We start from the raw sequence: 22,111 nt of genomic DNA on the forward strand, positions 1-22,111 counted from the left end.
GTGTCTTTGGTTTCCAGGAGCAGAAGGACAGATCTTCTCCATCCCAAACGCAGGACTCAACGAGCTGCAGGTAAACGTCCGAATGTGTTCAGTTCATTATGATGGAGGACTGAAGGAAGCAGAAATAATTCATATTTAAAAAGCTGTAATCAGAGAATTTGAACAATGAATCAATGAGCAATAATGTTTCCAATTAATTTGTTCTATTTAATCGACTGCTGGCTGCAGGTGCCAAACAGGAATATCAGCAACATACAAGCCAAAGATCAAAGAGGACAATTGATTGACATGCTGAACAGGGATATTGATTGATATTATTGTAGAACTGCATCTTTTTAATCTGGCTTTCTGATGTTTTAGATTTCAATGATAGTTTTTATCCCTGGTGGTATTTTTCTTTTCTGAATTTTATTTATTGATTCTTACAGCGTTGTTTTATTGTTGTAATTTTTAAATTGTTGATATAATTTAAGCAAATTTTTTTCCTAGTATGACCTCCTTTTTAATCTTGTTGCCTGTTGATTTGTTTGGTTCTTTGCTTGGTTTGACTGTTTGCTGCTCTGATGGGCTGCAGGCTTGTATGGAAGGTGCTTTATGAACACAGCTGAGTAGAGTTGAGTAGGATGTGGGTAGAAGTATTTATACGTCACCCTTCATCCTCTGTGTGACACTTTTTAATCCAGCTCTCTGTCGGTGTCACTGCTCCTGATTGGTTCCTCCAGGTGACGGACAGACGAGGGTTCATCACGTTTCCTCCGTTTTACTACGGAGTATCTGAAGAACTGGGAAAAGTCAGCAGACTGCAGTTCTCATGATTGACAGAGCCCGACTGCTCGGCGTGTCTCTCAAAATGTTTCTGTCTTTTGAAAGGAAAACAAATGATGTCAGAGTTCATTAATTATATCTTAATTATGTTTTATATGAGGACTCTGTATGAGGGCATCTTCCATCTTCACACCCACATTTGGTTTTGGGGGCGTCAGTGTGAGCAGCAGCTCTGCAGGCAGCTTTCATCCTTCTTACTCCATCATGGAGAGATGTACATTGTTGCGGTCCGGTTTCCCAGCAGCCCCTTTGGCTGCAGATGAATCTGTGACAGACATCCATTGTTCTGTGGTGCAACAGGCCCACTGATCTGCTGTTGTTTTATTAGCTGCACCCTCATTAGGCCTCGTGCTCGCTCGCGGTGTGGACGTAGTGACTGAGGAAGAGTCGGACTCGTCTTCGCTCCGCATCTTGGCCTCCAACACTTCCTGTGAGAGGAGGAGTGGGCGGGTCCATCCTCATCTCCTCCTCTTCCTCCGTCACGCTGCTGTCGATGAAGTCCACCTGCTCGGCCTCTCTGCCTTCTAAAAATAGAGCCGAGACCTAAAATGGAATGTGAAGCCACAGTTTCTGAACAGATGTGTGCTTTTTAACACGGGAACATCTTTTTACACGCAGCCAGCCGTCACAGTCGCCGTGTGGCGATGTGATGATGTGCTTCTGCTTCTGTCTTTAGTTGCAGGATTGAGCTGCACGGCGCTGCGTGAACGGACGCTCTTGATATTCCCGGCCTGTTGGACTCCGTGTGTGTGTCAGAGCGTGTGGAGATGAACACGCTGTGTCTGTGACACGTTAACAGGCTCGCTGCTACTGACACAGTTTAATTCAGCTGAGATAACGCGGGAATAAAGAAAAGAAGTGAGGAACTTCTGGGATGAATTATTCATCACGCAGTAGACTTTAACTACTTTCTGACCACAGCTGTGGAGCAACATGTCTCCATGCAAACCTCTGATCTGAATAACAATCACGTCATATTGACTCAACGCTTCTTATCTACTAATAAAATGGACATGAACGCTGGGTTTTACATCGTTAACTAACAAGAACAGATTCAGTTGAAATAGTGAAAAATAATAAATGAAAGGTGACACAAGATATTAAAGTAAAATGAGGAAAAACAGTTGAGTAATGGTACATTTTTATTTATTTGTTTGTTTGTTTGTTTGTTTACTTGCCTCCCAGGCAGCATTTTACAAAACTGGTCGTATAATCAGACTGACACAAACTTTTGCTGTTGTTTGAGAGGAAAAAGTTGAGAATCAGCTGCTTTCTGTCTCATCACACCGACGGCGGAGCTGCTATTAGTTGTAAGAAAATGCTAACAGATGTGTTGTGAGCTCATTCTTCACCTCAGAAACACTTTGAAATCTCACTGAAGCATTTTTTTCTGCATCTTTTTGCTGTCAGCAGACAAACTTTCCTCTTCAGGCTGAGTGTGAATGTTTAAGTGAACCCAACGAGGAGGACTCTGAGGTCCGAGTGGAGTTTGTCTCAATGTTCCTTCTGTTTTTTAGATCCAGCCTCCACATAGAGGTGGGCCCCCCGTCGTCAGCCTCCTCCTCCCCCCTCTCCCCCTCCAGCCCCACTCTGGAGGAGCGCAGGAAGCCAGGCACCCTGTTCATCTGGCAGGAGAGAGAGCGGCTGCAGCAGCAGAGGGAGAAGGCCAGGTAGTGGTTCTATAGAGACGTTTTATTTTGAAGGGGCGAGATTGGAGGGTTTACTGAGAGACTCGTTCAAGAGCCTCGTAGAGAACAGATGAAGTGTGTCAACTGTCCCCAAACATCATGTGACTGCTGCCCTCCTCCAGTCAGGAGCAGCTCTCTGTCAGAGGCCCCGCCCCCTCCATCTTTCTAATCTAATTATATGCTCTCCATGTCAAAACTCTTCATTCTGCAGTTTGCTGAAGTCATCCACCAAAACAGGAAGTCATGTGGCCGCAGCGCAGACAGGAAGTAGCTCATGGTAAGTATATAAACAGCCAGTAGGGCGACAGCAGAGACACATGTGTTTAAGTTGTGCTCCTGCCCCCCCCCCCCTCCCTCCCTCTCCTCCTCCTCCTCCTCCTCAGTCTTTAAAGTAGGAGTGAAGGGAGAGTTGTAGATTTGGAAGAGAGCTCCTCTGCAGTGTGTAACCTGTGGTATGTGTCTCCCCCTAGTGGTGCGTCGCCAGAGAACAACAGCTCCCTTACTGGCCTGCGTCACAGATGTGCGGTGAGTACCGTCGCCATGCCCACAGTAAACAGAGCTCAGAGGTGCACAGCTGGATGGAAACATCTCCGCTGGTGTAAATTAAAACTGTCTTTTATTTTCTCAGAGCGCTGATCAGATGAGCAGCATGTCTCCTGCTGTCCTCCTGCAGCGCTCCAGCAGCAGAACAGGTAACAACTCACACCTGGAAGGACTCACTGTTAAAATCACACCTGCTTCATGTAATTGTGTTCATATTGAGGAGATCTTGTCTGTTCCTTTCTGTGATGCTTCAGGTTGAAACAGTATTTTTACAATTTCATTTCTACCTTGTATGTATCGTCCTCACCCAAAGTTCACTTACGAGCTTTTCCAGAGCTTTCAGTGTCCTTCCTCTGAGCATGTTCTGTAGCCTGAGGTCCTCAAGGTGTTGTTGTTGTGTTTGTTTTTAAAAAGCTGTGTTCTTTTTAGTCGTGGAACCAAAATGACAAACTTCACCCGTCCAACTGAAGCAATTCAAGAAATAATAAAATGTTGTATGTTAAGTGTAAAAGACCAAAGTGGGGAAGTCAATGTTAGTTTGCTGCGTGTGATGTTGTTGTGTCACATGACCTCCGACTGTTTGCTTCAGACGTCCCGTCGTCCCCGAAGACGTCCTCTCCTCCGGGTCACTCTCAGAAACCCAACAGCTTCCTGTTCCGCACGTCGTCCCGCAGCAATGTCAAACTCGCAGGTACTCACTGATGAGACCCGACCCGACCCGACCCGACACACACAGATTCCATCTCAAGATTTGTCTGCTTCCAGGAACCACCTTCACTCTCGGGGAGTCTGGAAGAAGTGAGTCTCGCACGACGCTGCGCTCCCCTAAAGAGGAGAGACCGGACATCACACAGCTCCGCAAGGTCAACCACACACACACACACACACACACACACACACACACACACACACTTCTATGAAATGAAGACATGGAGTCAGTCATTAGATGATCTATCATGGTATGAATACGTTGGTATGGAGGATGAGATCCCAGGTTTAAATGCTGTTAGAAGGTTTTCCTGCCAACAGGAGTTCAAGTCTGACCTCTGACCTCTCACGGCCTCCGTCTGCCTCCTCAGACTCTGGAGGCCCGGCTGAAGATGTCTCTCCCGGAGGATCTGGGTGAGGCTCTGTCCAACGGCACCATCCTCTGCCAGCTGGTCAATCACATCCGGCCACGATCCGTGTCCATCATCCACATTCCCTCCCCAGCAGTGGTGAGTCTGCAAGTCACCACAACATAGAACAAGAAATATCAATTATAATCCCTCTTCGGACTCCAGTTATGACTTTAACTCAGAAGCCTGAATCCAGTTGAACACTGTGTGTTTAACAGCTACTGACAGTTTCTGTTCCTGTTTTCTGGTCTGGTGGGTAAACGTGTCTGTTCACAGTGAATCTTCAGAAATGAAAGGAACTTCATCCTGTAATCATCTGAGATATCAGAAAACATTGGCCTGCTGAGGATTAATCCTCCCGGGACAATAGCTGATATGTAGTAATTATAATAACGTTTATTTGTAGAGCACCTGACACACAAGAAATGCAGCCTATTAATAAAATAGAACAGTTAAAATACAGATTTAAGCCAAACTCATTTCCAAGTAGTTCATAAGAGCAGGAGAGTTTAAATAAAGAGATGTTTTAAACTATCTTTTAAACGTATTTACTGAGTTCGTTTCCCTGATACCTACAGGAAGTGTTTGACCTGATGGAAGTGATGTCTGTTTCCATAGCAACCCGTTAGGGCAACAGTGTGGTCACTCACCACTCTGCTGCTCTCACTTCCTCTTTTAATAATAATAATATTATTATTATTCTCTCATTTATTCCAGAAGGTTCTTCTCTATTCACAACGCTGAGAACTTCCTGTGGAGGTTTCAAATTAAAAGCCTGTGAGAAACAGGAAGGAGTCTGTCGTCTGAGCTACTGGAGGTGTTGAGTTTCACTGACAGCAGATTACCAATAGAGAAAATAATTGCTGAACAAAAAAGAGTTAAAATGATAAAACATGGAGGCTTCTTGCAGGATGAGATGATAGACAGGAGAAATAAAAGGACAGTTTCTCTCTGCAGATGAAGTTTACAGTCTCTTACTTTAATGTTGCTGTGTGACGTTTTTGTTTTCAGCCAAAACTGAGTTCAGCGAAGTGTCGACTCAACGTGGAGAACTTCATCGCTGCTTGTCGGAAGCTGGGAGTTCCCGAGGTAAACCCCAACTCTTTGTTCACGTCTTTTCTTTACAACAAGTTGGGACATTGTGTAAAATGTCAATAAAAACAAAATGCAATGATTTGCAAATCACATAAAGCCATATTTAATTTAAAATAGACCAAAGACAAAATATAAAATGTTGAAAAAGAGAAATTGTATTATTTTATGAAAAGTATCTGCTCATTTTGAATTTGATGGCAGCAACACGTCTCAAAAAAGTTGTAACAAGATCAAGAAAAGATGGAAAAGTTGTGTAAAGATAAAAAACAAAACACCTGGTGGAACATCTGACAACTCATTGTTACCATGGCAACAGATCAGTAACATGATTGGGTATAAAAGATGATTTCAGAGAGGCGGAGTCTCTCTCCAGTGAAGATGGGGAGAGGTTCACCACTCTGAAAGACTGTGTTGGAAAATAGTTCAACAATCTCAGAATAATGTTCCTCAACGTAAAACTACAAAGAATTAGTGGATTTCATCGTCTACGGTTCATAATATCATTAAAAGATTCAGAGAATCTGGAGAAATCTCTGAACACAAGGGACAAGGCTGGAAACCAATATTGGATGGTGGTGATCTTCGGGCCCTCAGGCAGCACTGCATTAAAAACACACTATTCTGGAGTGGAGATCACTGCATGGGCTCAGGAACACTTGTGAAAACCATCGTCTGTTAAAACTATCATGCAAAACATAAACCAAATATGAACCATTACTTTTACACAACGTCCCAACTTTTTTAGAAACGAGGTCGTACAAAACACAGATGACCTTTACTTTGAATCAAAGATGAAAGGTATAAATGTGTTGGAGACGAGCGTCCCGTGTGTTGGAGACGAGCGTCCCGTGTGTTGGAGACGAGCGTCCCGTGTGTTGGAGACGAGCGTCCCGTGTGTTGGAGACGAGCGTCCCGTGTGCTGGAGGCTGTGTTGCTGAATGTGTCCGTATCCTGTCAGTCTGGACGGATGAGGACGTTTCAGACCTTCATCTGTCCTTCATCCGTCCAGACTCACTCAGCTGTTGTTCCGTCCTCTCATGTCCTGCTTTTAACAGAATAACTACCTGTGCTTTCCTCCGTGTGTGTGTGTGTGTGTGTGTGTGTGTGTGTGTGTGTGTGTGTGTGTGTGTGTGTGTGTGTGTGTGTGTGTGTGTGTGTGTCCAGACTGAAGTGTGTGTGTGCTCTGATGTGCTTGTGTGTAAGCTGCCCGCTGTGCTGCGCTGTGTGACCGCCCTGCTGGCCGTGGAGGGGGGGGAGACGGCGGAGGACCGCCCCCTCCACCCCCACGCCTCTTCACCTGCATCTTCATCGTCACCGTCCTCCTCTTCCTCGCTGCTGTCCACAGACTTCCTGCTCTTCTACTGTGCGGCCATGGTGCTGCTCTACGTGCTCTACTGCTACCTGCTCAGCTAGAGCAACACACACACACACACACACACTCACTCACTCACACACACACACTCACTCACTCACTCACTCACACACACACACACACTCACTCACTCACTCACTCACTCACACACACACACACTCACTCACTCACTCACTCACACACTCACACACACACACACACACTCACTCACTCACACACACACACTCACTCACTCACTCACTCACACACACACACACACACACACACACACACACACACACTCACTCACTCACTCACACACACACACACACACACACACACACACACACACACACACTCACTCACTCACTCACTCACTCACACACACACACACTCACTCACTCACTCACTCACACACTCACACACACACACACACACTCACTCACTCACACACACACACTCACTCACTCACTCACTCACACACACACACACACACACACACACACACACACACACACACACACTCACTCACTCACTCACTCACACACACACACACACACACACACACACACACACACACACTCACTCACTCACTCACACACACACACACTCACTCACACACACTCACTCACTCACTCACACACACACTCACTCACTCACTCACTCACTCACACACACACACTCACTCACTCACTCACTCACACACACACACACACACACACACACTCACTCACTCACTCACACACACACACTCACACACACACACACACACACACACACACACACTCACTCACTCACTCACTCACTCACTCACTCACTCACTCACTCACACAACAACAACAACAACAACACAGCTCTTCCTGTGGAGCTCTACACTGATGGACAGAACAGGGACATGCCTTAGCCTAGCGTAGCCTTCACTGCATCAGAGTGCAAATGTTCTCTGTCTGAAGCAGAGCTGGAAGTCTGTCTGTCATTGGTTGGGACCTGAATGGGCGGAGCTAAGGAACCACACCCTCTGTTGAGCCTCCTTTACACTCTCTACTGTGCATTAACTGCTTGATTGATGTGTACATGGAGGATTCAAATCATTGGCGCCAGAATGCAACCATTGGTTCTACTGGTCATGATGTCATTGTTCTGGTTTGCAACCAAACAAAGTCCAACTTCTGCATTAGTCATGAGTACATGTATGTGGTTTTACATGGAAACATCAGTCAGGAGGTTCTTCTGGTTTCTAGATCTCCTGGAACTGGATCAGAGGATGTGGTTCTTTTGCTCCAAGTTTGGAAGTGACCACTAGGACTATTTTTGGCTCCAAAAGAGCTCTGCTCAGGTGGAGCCACTGGTCCCAACAGAGGGAGGCGGGGCCACTGGTCCCAACAGAGGGAGGCGGGGCCACTGGTCCCAACAGAGGGAGGCGGGGCCACTGGTCCCAACAGAGGGAGGCGGGGCCACTGGTCCTGTCGCACAAGCTGTTGATGTGACTGAAACTGAACTCTGAATGTGATTTTTAGTCTGAAGACAGATGCAGGTTGATTTTAACGGAGCGTGGATGTTAAATGCTGGTGATGAATGAGTGTTCATCACTTGTCAGTGTGACCGTGAGACGAGTGAACCAGTGCCTGTTCCTGAACCCTGTTTTTCTGGGTGCTGTGTTAACGGGGAGCAGCAGGGGGCGATGTTGCTGCATCGTCCCTCTAACAGTCGGTACAAACCCTGTGAAGTCTTTTGTGTCTGTCTCTGGTCCGTTTGACCAGCCGACTGCATCTTTGTATAAATGTAAACAGGCTATTAAATTATTGCTTTTTTTTTTTAAATTTATTTTGGACTGTTTTTGGTTCTTTTCTGTTTCTGTGCAGAAACAGCAGATGCTTCACTAATCTGGTTCAACCTTTTAACCAATAGTGTTAAAGCCTCAGAAAGCTGAGTGAAATCAATGTGTGTGCTTTAAATCACACGCAGGTAATCAATATTGAATTATTCAGAGTTTAAATAACATTGAGCGTTTGAAAGTTTCCTCCTCCGTTGGGTCAGTAAACCTTCGATGCCCTCGAGGCTGCGCGGTGAACCGAGCATCAGACGGCCTCTGCTGTTTCCACACGCCGAGTCGGGCTTCCTGCTTATAGAAGGTCATCGTCAGTTACGAAACACCTCAGAATCTCATCCCCATGCTGATCTGGAAAATTAATATCCATGGAGAGATTTTGGGGATTCAGGCTGTGAAAAGTCCAGAACATTCAGCGTTTCTGAAACTTTCTGAAGCATTAAAAACACTAAAAGTTTGTGCTGCAGCTCTGACTCATGAACTAATGAACGGTTCTGACCAACAGAACTTTTATTAGAGCGAAACTCAATGAATGAATCATTCACCTGTTCAGCTGTAACAGCCGATTCTCCTTTTATATCAGAGTTCAGTACTGAACAGGTGAACGACCATATTAGGAAATTATTTGAATAGATTGTGTAAAATATTTTAATGACCAAGAACTTGTCTCTAACAAAACTAAAGGTTTTATTGTGAGATGTTATTTTATTATTCCCGCTTTCATATTCACTGTAATGACATCACAACCCCTGATCTAAAAGTCGGTTTATTTCACATCACTTTTAATGGCAGTTCTGTTTACTGTGCATTTCTGCACTGTTTACTGTTAGCTCCCGTTAGCTCCCGTTAGCTCCAGTTAGCACCCTTTAGCTCCCGTTAGCTCAAGTTAGCTCCCGTTAGCTCCCGTTAGCTCCAGTTAGCACCCTTTAGCTCCCGTTAGCTCAAGTTAGCTCCCGTTAGCTCCCTTTAGCTCCCGTTAGCTCCAGTTAGCTTCCGTTAGCTCCCTTTAGCTCCCGTTAGCTCAAGTTAGCTCCCGTTAGCTCCCGTTAGCTTCCGTTAGCTCCCTTTAGCTCCCGTTAGCTCAAGTTAGCTCCCGTTAGCTCCAGTTAGCTCCCTTTAGCTCCAGTTAGCTTCCGTTAGCTCCCTTTAGCTCCAGTTAGCTCCCGTTAGCTCCAGTTAGCTCCCGTTAGCTCCTGTTAGCTCCCTTTAGCTCCAGTTAGCTCCCGTTAGCTCCCTTTAGCTCCCGTTAGCTCCCGTTAGCTCCAGTTAGCTCCCGTTAGCTCCCTTTAGCTCCCGTTAGCTCCTAAAAACAGAAATAAGCTCCAGGAAGTGTTAATATGAAAATAAGAGTTTTAAGAATTTCTTAAATCCTTTACATTAATTTATATTTTACACACTGTATTCAGGATTCTTTCCTGTTTTTATTTAACACTAAAGACATTTTGCGACACTAAGTTACACAAGCCGTTCTGTTTTAATGTATTTGATGTCTTCCTGAGCAGCACACTGGTTATTTTTGTCCTCCGTTGGTTTCATGTCCAACTGTCTGCTGTAAAAACCTCTGATAGTTTTTATTAGCCTGCTGTTACGATGGAATTTATACTGTTTCAATTCAAATGTATATTTTATACGTGAAACTGGACACAACACAGTCGTTCATTCACAGGTTTAGACCGAGCTTTATTCTTAAATATGATAGTGGAGCAGAAATACTGTTGTATTTTATATTTATATAACACCCTTGTATTATTAAGAATCCTTTTTGAGTTTATATAAATCTATATGTAAAGTTTGTTTTTTCTTCCAGCTTTAAAGAAATGATTAAAAATTGAACTTTGATTGTTGCCGTTTGTCTGCTTCGCCTGCTGTTGTGCTTTTGCTCCAGTTGAAGGTATCTGCAGCCGACTCATCATCTTCAATAGAAAGAAAGAAAAGTCCATTCAAGGTCTACTTACTGGATTTTTATGGAGCTTTCAACTGCATTGACTGAAACTGGCTCAGTTGTCATGGAGACGGCTTACTTGTCATCACGTCGCCTGTACGAGAGAAATTATTTTTTATAGATTATTACTATTTCTTATTTAATTATAGTGCTTTAGACAAAATGAAAGGGTGGTGGGCAGTATTCTATATCTTACATTTAACATAAAGACCCATCGGTCAGAACCAGTCCAATACTGAATGTGTCCTGCTAACAGCTACAGAGCAAATATATATCAAAGCCTGGTACGTCTTAGTGTGAGGAAGTTAATCTGACGGATGTCTCCGCTCTTGTAAAACCCCAAAAATACAGTTTAATACAGTCACTTTTATGCAAGTTGTTTTGAGTATGAAGTGTCTTTGTCAGACTGGACTCACTACTGCCCCCTGTAGACGTGGAAGAGGTGGTGAAGAAATGAGATGGGGTAAATATAGAATAACAACATCCATGGCTGACTCTAATCTGACGGTTGAGTTCCTTCCGTCACCCCTGGATGGGAGTGGGCTGCAGATTCCCTGATGTCTCTGCTTTAACCTCTTTAAAAGCTCCTTTGCTCTCTGAACAGCAGGTTTACTGTAACTGCAGCTGGTCCGTGTTGGAGGAGGTGAGTACCGATCCGAGGTGAGGGAGGGCCGACTGCAGCCTTCATGTGTCCTGCATGACCTGCATGACCTCCGCGTCCGTCTGCAGTAGGGACTGTACCGCTGGGGGGTAACCAGGGGTCGCTGGGGGGTAACCAGGGGGGGGGTAACCAGGGGTCGCTGGGGGGTAACCAGGGGGGGGTAACCAGGGGTCGCTGGGGGGTAACCAGGGGGGGGTAACCAGGGGGGGGGTAACCAGGGGTCGCTGGAGGGTAACCAGGGGGGGGGTAACCAGGGGTCGCTGGGGGGTAACCAGGGGGGGGGTAACCAGGGGGGGGGTAACCAGGGGGGGGGTAACCAGGGGTCGCTGGAGGGTAACCAGGGGGGGGGTAACCAGGGGTCGCTGGGGGGTAACCAGGGGTCGCTGGAGGGTAACCGGGGGGGGGTAACCAGGGGTCGCTGGGGGGGTAACCAGGGGGGGGGTAACCAGGGGTCGCTGGGGGGTAACCAGGGGGGGGTAACCAGGGGTCGCTGGAGGGTAACCGGGGGGGGTAACCAGGGGCCCGTCTGACACGAAAATAAAAAGCATAAAAGCCACTCATGCAGGAGTGATTGATTCATTTTAACAGGAACAAGCAGACAGAAGACTTTAACTCAGATCTTAGAGGAGACAGAAAAAGACAGTCTTCTACAGTCTTCTAGTTTTGAACCAGTGAACGAAATGTCAAGAGAAGGAACATTTTAGATCAGTTCCATCTCCTAGTTTGACTTTATTTCAGGAAGTTCATCTGAAATCCAATTTTTTTGGAACTTTATGTCTCTTATTTCCCTGATGTTCCTGTCAGCTGTTAGTCTGGTGTGAAGGACACACAACTGAGCAGCACACGCCTGCAAAGAAATATGTACAGTTGCATGTATCATGAGCACGTTGGGACGTATGACATCATAAACATGAATCTGACCTCTTGCATCGTAGCAGCATGTGAACTCAATGATCTGATGTTGCTAACGTAGAAGATGTGCTGTTATAAACTAGTATTCTCACCCACTCTCTCCGTCCCCTCCCAGGAGTCCTTGTGCTCCGCCCAGCTCATCACGGAGGACGACGGGCTGAGCCGGCTGGCCCAGACGGTCCAGGTGCTGGAGAACCTGGGGGACGGTCCCCAGCGGGCCCTGAAACTGGACACGGCGGCGGCCGCTAGCTCGACACAATGCTAGCATCATATTCAAGCAGTTTGTGACGGTGTCCGTCCTCACCCACACAGTCTCCGTCCTCACCCACACAGTCTCCGTCCTCACCCACACAGTCTCCGTCTTCACCCACACAGTGTCTGTCCTCCATCACCTCCCACACGGTGTCCGTCCTCCATCACCTCCCTACGGTGGTCGTTTTTTTTCATGTCTCATGGTGAATACAGTTAGACTGGCCGCGCCAACTTCATCAGGTCCTCTCTGTGACATCATCAGGTCCTCTCTGTGACATCATCAGGTCCTGTGACATCATCAGGTCCTGTGACATCATCAGGTCCTCTCTGTGACATCATCAGGTCCTCTCTGTGACATCATCAGGTCCTCTCTGTGACATCATCAGGTCTTCTCTTCTTCTTCAGCAGCCGGCCGGAAGCCAGAAGTCTCATCTGGCCGAATCTTTAATCAGCAGCACATCTATGAAGCCACTCAGATGTGGCGTGTTGTGGACATTTTGTGCTGTGGGACACTAAAAATAATTTACTTTTGTTCAATGTAGAGCTAAAAAAATTAACATGAAATAGAGGAAAAGTCTGGTTTGTAGTTTAACACTGCTAAATGCTAAGCTAACCAGCCTACAGTTTGAACCAACTGTGTTTATGTTCATGCATCAGGACACAGAAGAAGAGACGTCTTCACTCTGTCGGTCAGCTCGGCTTTAATCACGACTCCATTAGCACCGCGGCCTAATTGACTGTCATCTTAATTGCGGGATCACACTCGGCCTCGGAGGACCGTCTGCTGATAACGGTCTTAATGACGGCACGGAGCAGATTCCTCTCACGTCTCCGTCGATGCCTGCGAGGCAGCGAGCCGAGCCGCCGACTGAAGAGGCAGCGGACATTTATGGGATGTAATTGAGGATGGATATGAAGCTCCACGCTCCGACGGGGACGGATATCAGTCGGCAGCTGATCTGCGGTTCTTTGTTCAACGCATTCGACGCGCTCGTGCTTCTTCTCCCAGAAAGAAGCACAGGCTATCGATGCTTTATGTTTTTGACAACCATTTCTGCAAAATAATAAATTTACTATTAAGCAGATTAAAGAGGAGTGTTTTAATTGTTCCGAAATTGTATGAGATTCAGAATGAAATAGTGTTTGTAAAAGTTATCACATTTTAATGACACAAACATTTATTTTTGGCCCGCTGTCCTTCATCCAATTTATTTTTGTCTCTTCATAGGAAAAGATTTGTGGTCTTCTGGTTTAGATTTCATCCCAACAACAGGACAGCTGAGAGCGTCACTATGTTTGGATCCAACAGACCGGCTGCTGTTTTTCTGACCCGCTCACTTCATTTATGAGGCTCATCAACTGAACACCAGCCCGACATCAGCGGGTTTCTCCACCTCCTCTCTGTCCACAGAGTTTCATATAAAGACGGTGGTCCTGGAAGAACTGGCATTTCATTTAGATCACGTCTGGTGCAGAATCCACCCACAGGTTTGTTTGGGCTCCCTGGAAATGGGCTGGAAAACGTCTGCATCGATATATCTCCCCGTGAGGCCGTTCTTCCTCTCTGTCCAATAGCGCTCAACTGGAGCCGTGGACTCTCCGATGCATGAGTCTCCTGAGAGCAGCGAGCTGCCTCCCGCACGTATCTCATTTCCAACAGAGTGGAATCCATTAAGAGACTGAGAGTGGAGACGAGCCTCCGTGAAGCCTTCAGAGGCCTTCAGAGGTCCGGAGCCTCGAGATCATCAGGACACGACGGACACCAAACACATTTTCACCACAACATTTTTAACAAACTTGACAATAATTGGACTGTAGTACACTTTCTACAAATATATTATTAGAGAGTATACGTTAAGGGAAAGATCAGTTTAATTACTGTAATTGGGTTTATTTGAACTGTTTTTAAATATATTTTTGCAAATTTTAAAACGTGTACTCTATTTTATCATTGCATCAATGCACTGACAGCATATTTAAAAAAGTAATTGTAATAATTACCATTTTATCATATTTTAGACGACATGCTATAGTATGACTTTTTTTTATCATATTATAGACGACATGCTATAGTATGACTTTTTTTATCATATTATAGACGACATGCTATAGTATTACTTTTTTATCATATTATAGACGACATGTTATAGTATGACTTTTTTTATCATATTATAGACGACATGCTATAGTATGACTTTTTTTATCATATTATAGACGACATGCTATAGTATGACTTTTTTATCATATTATAGACGACATGCTATAGTATGACTTTTTTTATCATATTATAGACGACATGCTATAGTATGACTTTTTTTATCATATTATAGACGACACGCTATAGTATGACTTTTTTTATCATGTTATAGACGACATGCTATAGTATGACTTTTTTTTATCATATTTTAGACGACATGCTATAGTGTGACTTTTTTTATCATATTATAGACGACATGCTATAGTATGACTTTTTTTTATCATATTATAGACGACATGCTATAGTATGACTTTTTTTATCATGTTATAGACGACATGCTATAGTATGACTTTTTTTTATCATATTTTAGACGACATGCTATAGTGTGACTTTTTTTATCATATTTTAGACGACATGCTATAGTATGACTTTTTTTATCATATTATAGACGACATGCTATAGTATGACTTTTTTTATCATGTTATAGACGACATGCTATAGTATGACTTTTTTTTATCATATTTTAGACGACATGTTATAGTATGACTTTTTTTATCATATTATAGACGACATGCTATAGTATTACTTTTTTATCATATTATAGACGACATGTTATAGTATGACTTTTTTTTTATCATATTATAGACGACATGCTATAGTATGACTTTTTTTTATCATATTTTAGACGACATGTTATAGTATGACTTTTTTTATCATATTATAGACGACATGCTATAGTATTACTTTTTTATCATATTATAGACGACATGCTATAGTATGACTTTTTTTTTATCATATTATAGACGACATGCTATAGTATGACTTTTTTTATCATATTATAGACGACATGCTATAGTATGATTTTTTTTATCATATTTTAGACGACATGCTATAGTGTGACTTTTTTTATCATATTATAGACGACACGCTATAGTATGACTTTTTTTTTATCATATTATAGACGACATGCTATAGTATGACTTTTTTTTTATCATATTATAGACGACACGCTATAGTATGACTTTTTTTTTATCATATTATAGACGACATGCTATAGTATGACTTTTTTTATCATATTTCAGACGACATGCTATAGTATGACTTTTTTATCATATTTTAGACGACATGCTATAGTATGAATAATTTATCATATTTCAGACGACATGCTATAGTATGACTTTTTTTATCATATTTCAGACGACATGCTATAGTATGACTTTTTTATCATATTATAGACGACATGCTATAGTATGACTTTTTTATCATATTTTAGACGACATGCTATAGTATGACTTTTTTTATCATATTTCAGACGACATACTATAGTATGACTTTTTTTATCATATTTCAGACGACATGCTATAGTATGACTTTTTTATCATATTTTAGACGACATGCTATAGTATGAATAATTTATCATATTTCAGACGACATGCTATAGTATGACTTTTTTTATCATATTTCAGACGACATGCTATAGTATGACTTTTTTATCATATTATAGACGACATGCTATAGTATGACTTTTTTATCATATTATAGACGACATGCTATAGTATGACTTTTTTATCATATTTTAGACGACATGCTATAGTATGAATAATTTATCATATTTCAGACGACATGCTATAGTATGACTTTTTTTATCATATTTCAGACGACATGCTATAGTATGACTTTTTTATCATATTATAGACGACATGCTATAGTATGACTTTTTTATCATATTTCAGACGACATGCTATAGTATGACTTTTTTTATCATATTTCAGACGACATGCTATAGTATGACTTTTTTATCATATTTTAGACGACATGCTATAGTATGACTTTTTTTATCATATTTCAGACGACATGCTATAGTATGACTTTTTTTATCATATTTCAGACGACATGCTATAGTATGAATAATTTATCATATTTCAGACGACATGCTATAGTATGACTTTTTTTATCATATTTCAGACGACATGCTATAGTATGACTTTTTTATCATATTATAGACGACATGCTATAGTCTGACTTTTTTATCATATTTTAGACGACATGCTATAGTATGACTTTTTTATCATATTATAGACGACATGCTATAGTATGACTTTTTTATCATATTTTAGACGACATGCTATAGTATGACTTTTTTATCATATTTTAGACGACATGCTATAGTATGACTTTTTTATCATATTATAGACGACATGCTATAGTATGACTTTTTTATCATATTTTAGACGACATGCTATAGTATGACTTTTTTTATCATATTTTAGACGACATGCTATAGTATGACTTTTTTTATCATATTTTAGACGACACGCTATAGTGTGACTTTTTTTATCATATTATAGACGACACGCTATAGTATGACTTTTTTATCATATTATAGACGACATGCTATAGTGTGACTTTTTTTTTATCATATTATAGACGACACGCTATAGTATGACTTTTTTTTTATCATATTATAGACGACATGCTATAGTATGACTTTTTGATCATATTATAGACGACATGCTATAGTATGACTTTTTTATCATATTTTAGACGACATGCTATAGTATGACTTTTTTATCATATTATAGACGACATGCTATAGCATGACTTTTTTATCATATTTTAGACGACATGCTATAGTATGACTTTTTTATGATATTATAGACGACATGCTATAGTATGAATAATTTATCATATTTCAGACGACATGCTATAGTATGACTTTTTTATCATATTTTAGACGACATGCTATAGTATGACTTTTTTATCATATTTTAGACGACATGCTATAGTATGAATAATTTATCATATTTCAGACGACATGCTATAGTATGACTTTTTTATCATATTTTAGACGACATGCTATAGTATGACTTTTTTATCATATTATAGACGACATGCTATAGTATGACTTTTTTATCATATTTTAGACGACATGCTATAGTATGACTTTTTTTATCATATTATAGACGACATGCTATAGTATGAATAATTTATCATATTTCAGACGACATGCTATAGTATGACTTTTTTATGATATTTTAGACGACATGCGACAGTATGACTTTTTTATCATGTTATAGACGACATGCTATAGTATGACTTTTTTATGATATTATAGACGACATGCTATAGTATGACTTTTTTATCATATTATAGACGACATGCTATAGTGTGACTTTTTTTTTATCATATTATAGACGACACGCTATAGTATGACTTTTTTTTTATCATATTATAGACGACATGCTATAGTATGACTTTTTGATCATATTTCAGACGACATGCTATAGTATGACTTTTTTATGATATTTTAGACGACATGCTATAGTATGAATAAGTTATCATATTTCAGACGACATGCTATAGTATGACTTTTTTATGATATTTTAGACGACATGCTATAGTATGACTTTTTTATCATATTATAGACGACATGCTATAGTATGACTTTTTTATCATATTTTAGACGACATGCTATAGTATGACTTTTTTATCATATTTTAGACGACATGCTATAGTATGACTTTTTTATCATATTATAGACGACATGCTATAGTATGACTTTTTTTATCATATTTTAGACGACATGCTATAGTGTGACTTTTTTTATCATATTATAGACGACACGCTATAGTATGACTTTTTTTTTATCATATTATAGACGACATGCTATAGTATGACTTTTTTTTTATCATATTATAGACGACACGCTATAGTATGACTTTTTTTTTATCATATTATAGACGACATGCTATAGTATGACTTTTTTATCATATTTTAGACGACATGCTATAGTATGACTTTTTTATGATATTATAGACGACATGCTATAGTATGAATAATTTATCATATTTCAGACGACATGCTATAGTATGACTTTTTTATCATATTTCAGACGACATGCTATAGTATGAATAATTTATCATATTTCAGACGACATGCTATAGTATGACTTTTTTTATCATATTTTAGACGACATGCTATAGTATGACTTTTTTATCATATTATAGACGACATGCTATAGTATGACTTTTTTATCATATTTTAGACGACATGCTATAGTATGACTTTTTTATCATATTTTAGACGACATGCTATAGTATGAATAATTTATCATATTTCAGACGACATGCTATAGTATGACTTTTTTTATCATATTTTAGACGACATGCTATAGTATGACTTTTTTATCATATTTCAGACGACATGCTATAGTATGAATAATTTATCATATTTCAGACGACATGCTATAGTATGACTTTTTTTATCATATTTTAGACGACATGCTATAGTATGACTTTTTTTATCATATTATAGACGACATGCTATAGTATGACTTTTTTATCATATTTTAGACGACATGCTATAGTATGACTTTTTTATCATATTTTAGACGACATGCTATAGTATGACTTTTTTTATCATATTTTAGACGACATGCTATAGTCTGACTTTTTTATCATATTTAGACGACATGCTATAGTATGACTTTTTTATCATATTATAGACGACATGCTATAGTATGACTTTTTTATCATATTTTAGACGACATGCTATAGTATGACTTTTGTATCATATTTTAGACGACATGCTATAGTATGACTTTTTTATCATATTTTAGACGACATGCTATAGTATGACTTTTTTATCATATTATAGACGACATGCTATAGTATGACTTTTTTATCATATTTTAGACGACATGCTATAGTATGACTTTTTTTTATCATATTTTAGACGACATGCTATAGTATGACTTTTTTTATCATATTTTAGACGACATGCTATAGTGTGACTTTTTTTTATCATATTATAGACGACACGCTATAGTATGACTTTTTTATCATATTATAGACGACATGCTATAGTATGACTTTTTTTTTATCATATTATAGACGACACGCTATAGTATGACTTTTTTTTATCATATTATAGACGACATGCTATAGTATGACTTTTTTTTTATCATATTATAGACGACACGCTATAGTATGACTTTTTTTTTATCATATTATAGACGACATGTTATAGTATGACTTTTTTTTTATCATATTTTAGACGACATGCTATAGTATGACTTTTTTTATCATATTTTAGACGACATGCTATAGTGTGACTTTTTTTATCATATTATAGACGACACGCTATAGTATGACTTTTTTATCATATTATAGACGACATGCTATAGTATGACTTTTTTTTTATCATATTATAGACGACACGCTATAGTATGACTTTTTTTTTATCATATTATAGACGACACGCTATAGTATGACTTTTTTTTATCATATTATAGACGACATGCTATAGTATGACTTTTTTTTTATCATATTATAGACGACACGCTATAGTATGACTTTTTTTTTTATCATATTATAGACGACATGCTATAGTATGACTTTTTTATCATATTTTAGACGACATGCTATAGTATGACTTTTTTATGATATTATAGACGACATGCTATAGTATGAATAATTTATCATATTTCAGACGACATGCTATAGTATGACTTTTTTATCATATTTCAGACGACATGCTATAGTATGACTTTTTTATCATATTTTAGACGACATGCTATAGTATGACTTTTTTTTATCATATTTTAGACGACATGCTATAGTATGAATAATTTATCATATTTCAGACGACATGCTATAGTATGACTTTTTTATCATATTTTAGACGACATGCTATAGTATGACTTTTTTATCATGTTATAGACGACATGCTATAGTATGACTTTTTTATCATATTTTAGACGACATGCTATAGTATGACTTTTTTTATCATATTATAGACGACATGCTATAGTATGAATAATTTATCATATTTCAGACGACATGCTATAGTATGACTTTTTTATCATATTATAGACGACATGCTATAGTATGACTTTTTTATCATATTATAGACGACATGCTATAGTATGACTTTTTTATGATATTTTAGACGACATGCGACAGTATGACTTTTTTATCATGTTATAGACGACATGCTATAGTATGACTTTTTTATGATATTATAGACGACATGCTATAGTATGAATAAGTTATCATATTTCAGACGACATGCTATAGTATGACTTTTTTATGATATTTTAGACGACATGCTATAGTATGAATAAGTTATCATATTTCAGACGACATGCTATAGTATGACTTTTTTATGATATTTTAGACGACATGCTATAGTATGACTTTTTTATCATATTATAGACGACATGCTATAGTATGACTTTTTTATCATATTATAGACGACATGCTATAGTATGACTTTTTTATGATATTATAGACGACATGCTATAGTATGACTTTTTTATCATATTTTAGACGACATGCTATAGTATGACTTTTTTATCATCATTTTAGACGACATGCTATAGTATGACTTTTTTTATCATATTATAGACGACATGCTATAGTATGACTTTTTTTATCATATTTTAGACGACATGCTATAGTGTGACTTTTTTTTATCATATTATAGACGACACGCTATAGTATGACTTTTTTTTATCATATTATAGACGACATGCTATAGTATGACTTTTTTTTTATCATATTATAGACGACACGCTATAGTATGACTTTTTTTTTATCATATTATAGACGACACGCTATAGTATGACTTTTTTATCATATTTTAGACGACATGCTATAGTATGACTTTCTTTTTTATGATATTATAGACGACATGCTATAGTATGAATAATTTATCATATTTCAGACGACATGCTATAGTATGACTTTTTTATCATATTTCAGACGACATGCTATAGTATGAATAATTTATCATATTTCAGACGACATGCTATAGTATGACTTTTTTTATCATATTTTAGACGACATGCTATAGTATGACTTTTTTATCATATTATAGACGACATGCTATAGTATGACTTTTTTATCATATTTTAGACGACATGCTATAGTATGACTTTTTTATCATATTTTAGACGACATGCTATAGTATGAATAATTTATCATATTTCAGACGACATGCTATAGTATGACTTTTTTTATCATATTTTAGACGACATGCTATAGTATGACTTTTTTATCATATTATAGACGACATGCTATAGTATGACTTTTTATCATATTTTAGACGACATGCTATAGTATGACTTTTTTTATCATATTATAGACGACATGCTATAGTATGAATAATTTATCATATTTCAGACGACATGCTATAGTATGACTTTTTTAAGATATTTTAGACGACATGCTATAGTATGACTTTTTTATCATATTTCAGACGACATGCTATAGTATGACTTTTTTATCATATTTAGACGACATGCTATAGTATGACTTTTTTAAGATATTTTAGACGACATGCTATAGTATGACTTTTTTTATCATATTTCAGACGACATGCTATAGTATGACTTTTTTATCATATTTCAGACGACATGCTATAGTATGATTTTTTTATGATATTATAGACGACATGCTATAGTATGAATAAGTTATCATATTTCAGACGACATGCTATAGTATGACTTTTTTATGATATTTTAGACGACATGCTATAGTATGACTTTTTTGTCATATTTTAGACGACATGCTATAGTATGACTTTCGTATCATATTTTAGACGACATGCTATAGTATGACTTTTTTTTATCATATTATAGACGACATGCTATAGTATGACTTTTTTTTATCATATTATAGACGACATGCTATAGTAT

General features: G+C 39.0%; 1 protein-coding gene across 2 annotated transcripts in view; it reads left to right on the forward strand.

Annotated features, from left to right (window-relative positions):
- Positions 1-10,439, forward strand: part of lrch4 (leucine-rich repeats and calponin homology (CH) domain containing 4) — a 32,562-nt gene extending 22,123 nt beyond the window's left edge. The window contains exons 9-18 of one of the 2 annotated variants that reach the window (XM_069177858.1): positions 18-70; positions 2,343-2,495; positions 2,725-2,790; positions 2,984-3,038; positions 3,142-3,205; positions 3,646-3,747; positions 3,822-3,919; positions 4,136-4,273; positions 5,186-5,263; positions 10,334-10,439. In XM_069177858.1, coding sequence (XP_069033959.1) covers positions 18-70; positions 2,343-2,495; positions 2,725-2,790; positions 2,984-3,038; positions 3,142-3,205; positions 3,646-3,747; positions 3,822-3,919; positions 4,136-4,273; positions 5,186-5,263; positions 10,334-10,438 — 912 coding nt within the window. In that variant the 3' untranslated portion in view covers position 10,439. Of the gene's footprint in view, positions 1-17; positions 71-2,342; positions 2,496-2,724; positions 2,791-2,983; positions 3,039-3,141; positions 3,206-3,645; positions 3,748-3,821; positions 3,920-4,135; positions 4,274-5,185; positions 5,264-6,433; positions 10,288-10,333 lie in introns of those variants that run through there. The other variant, XM_069177857.1, reaches the window with a different exon arrangement.
- Positions 10,440-22,111: the final 11,672 nt, after the last annotated feature.

The sequence above is a fragment of the Embiotoca jacksoni genome, unplaced genomic scaffold (genome assembly GCF_022577435.1).
Source record: "Embiotoca jacksoni isolate LCO1_2020_lvr unplaced genomic scaffold, fEmbJac1.0.p SCAF_78, whole genome shotgun sequence".
Classification (NCBI taxonomy): domain Eukaryota; kingdom Metazoa; phylum Chordata; class Actinopteri; family Embiotocidae; genus Embiotoca; species Embiotoca jacksoni.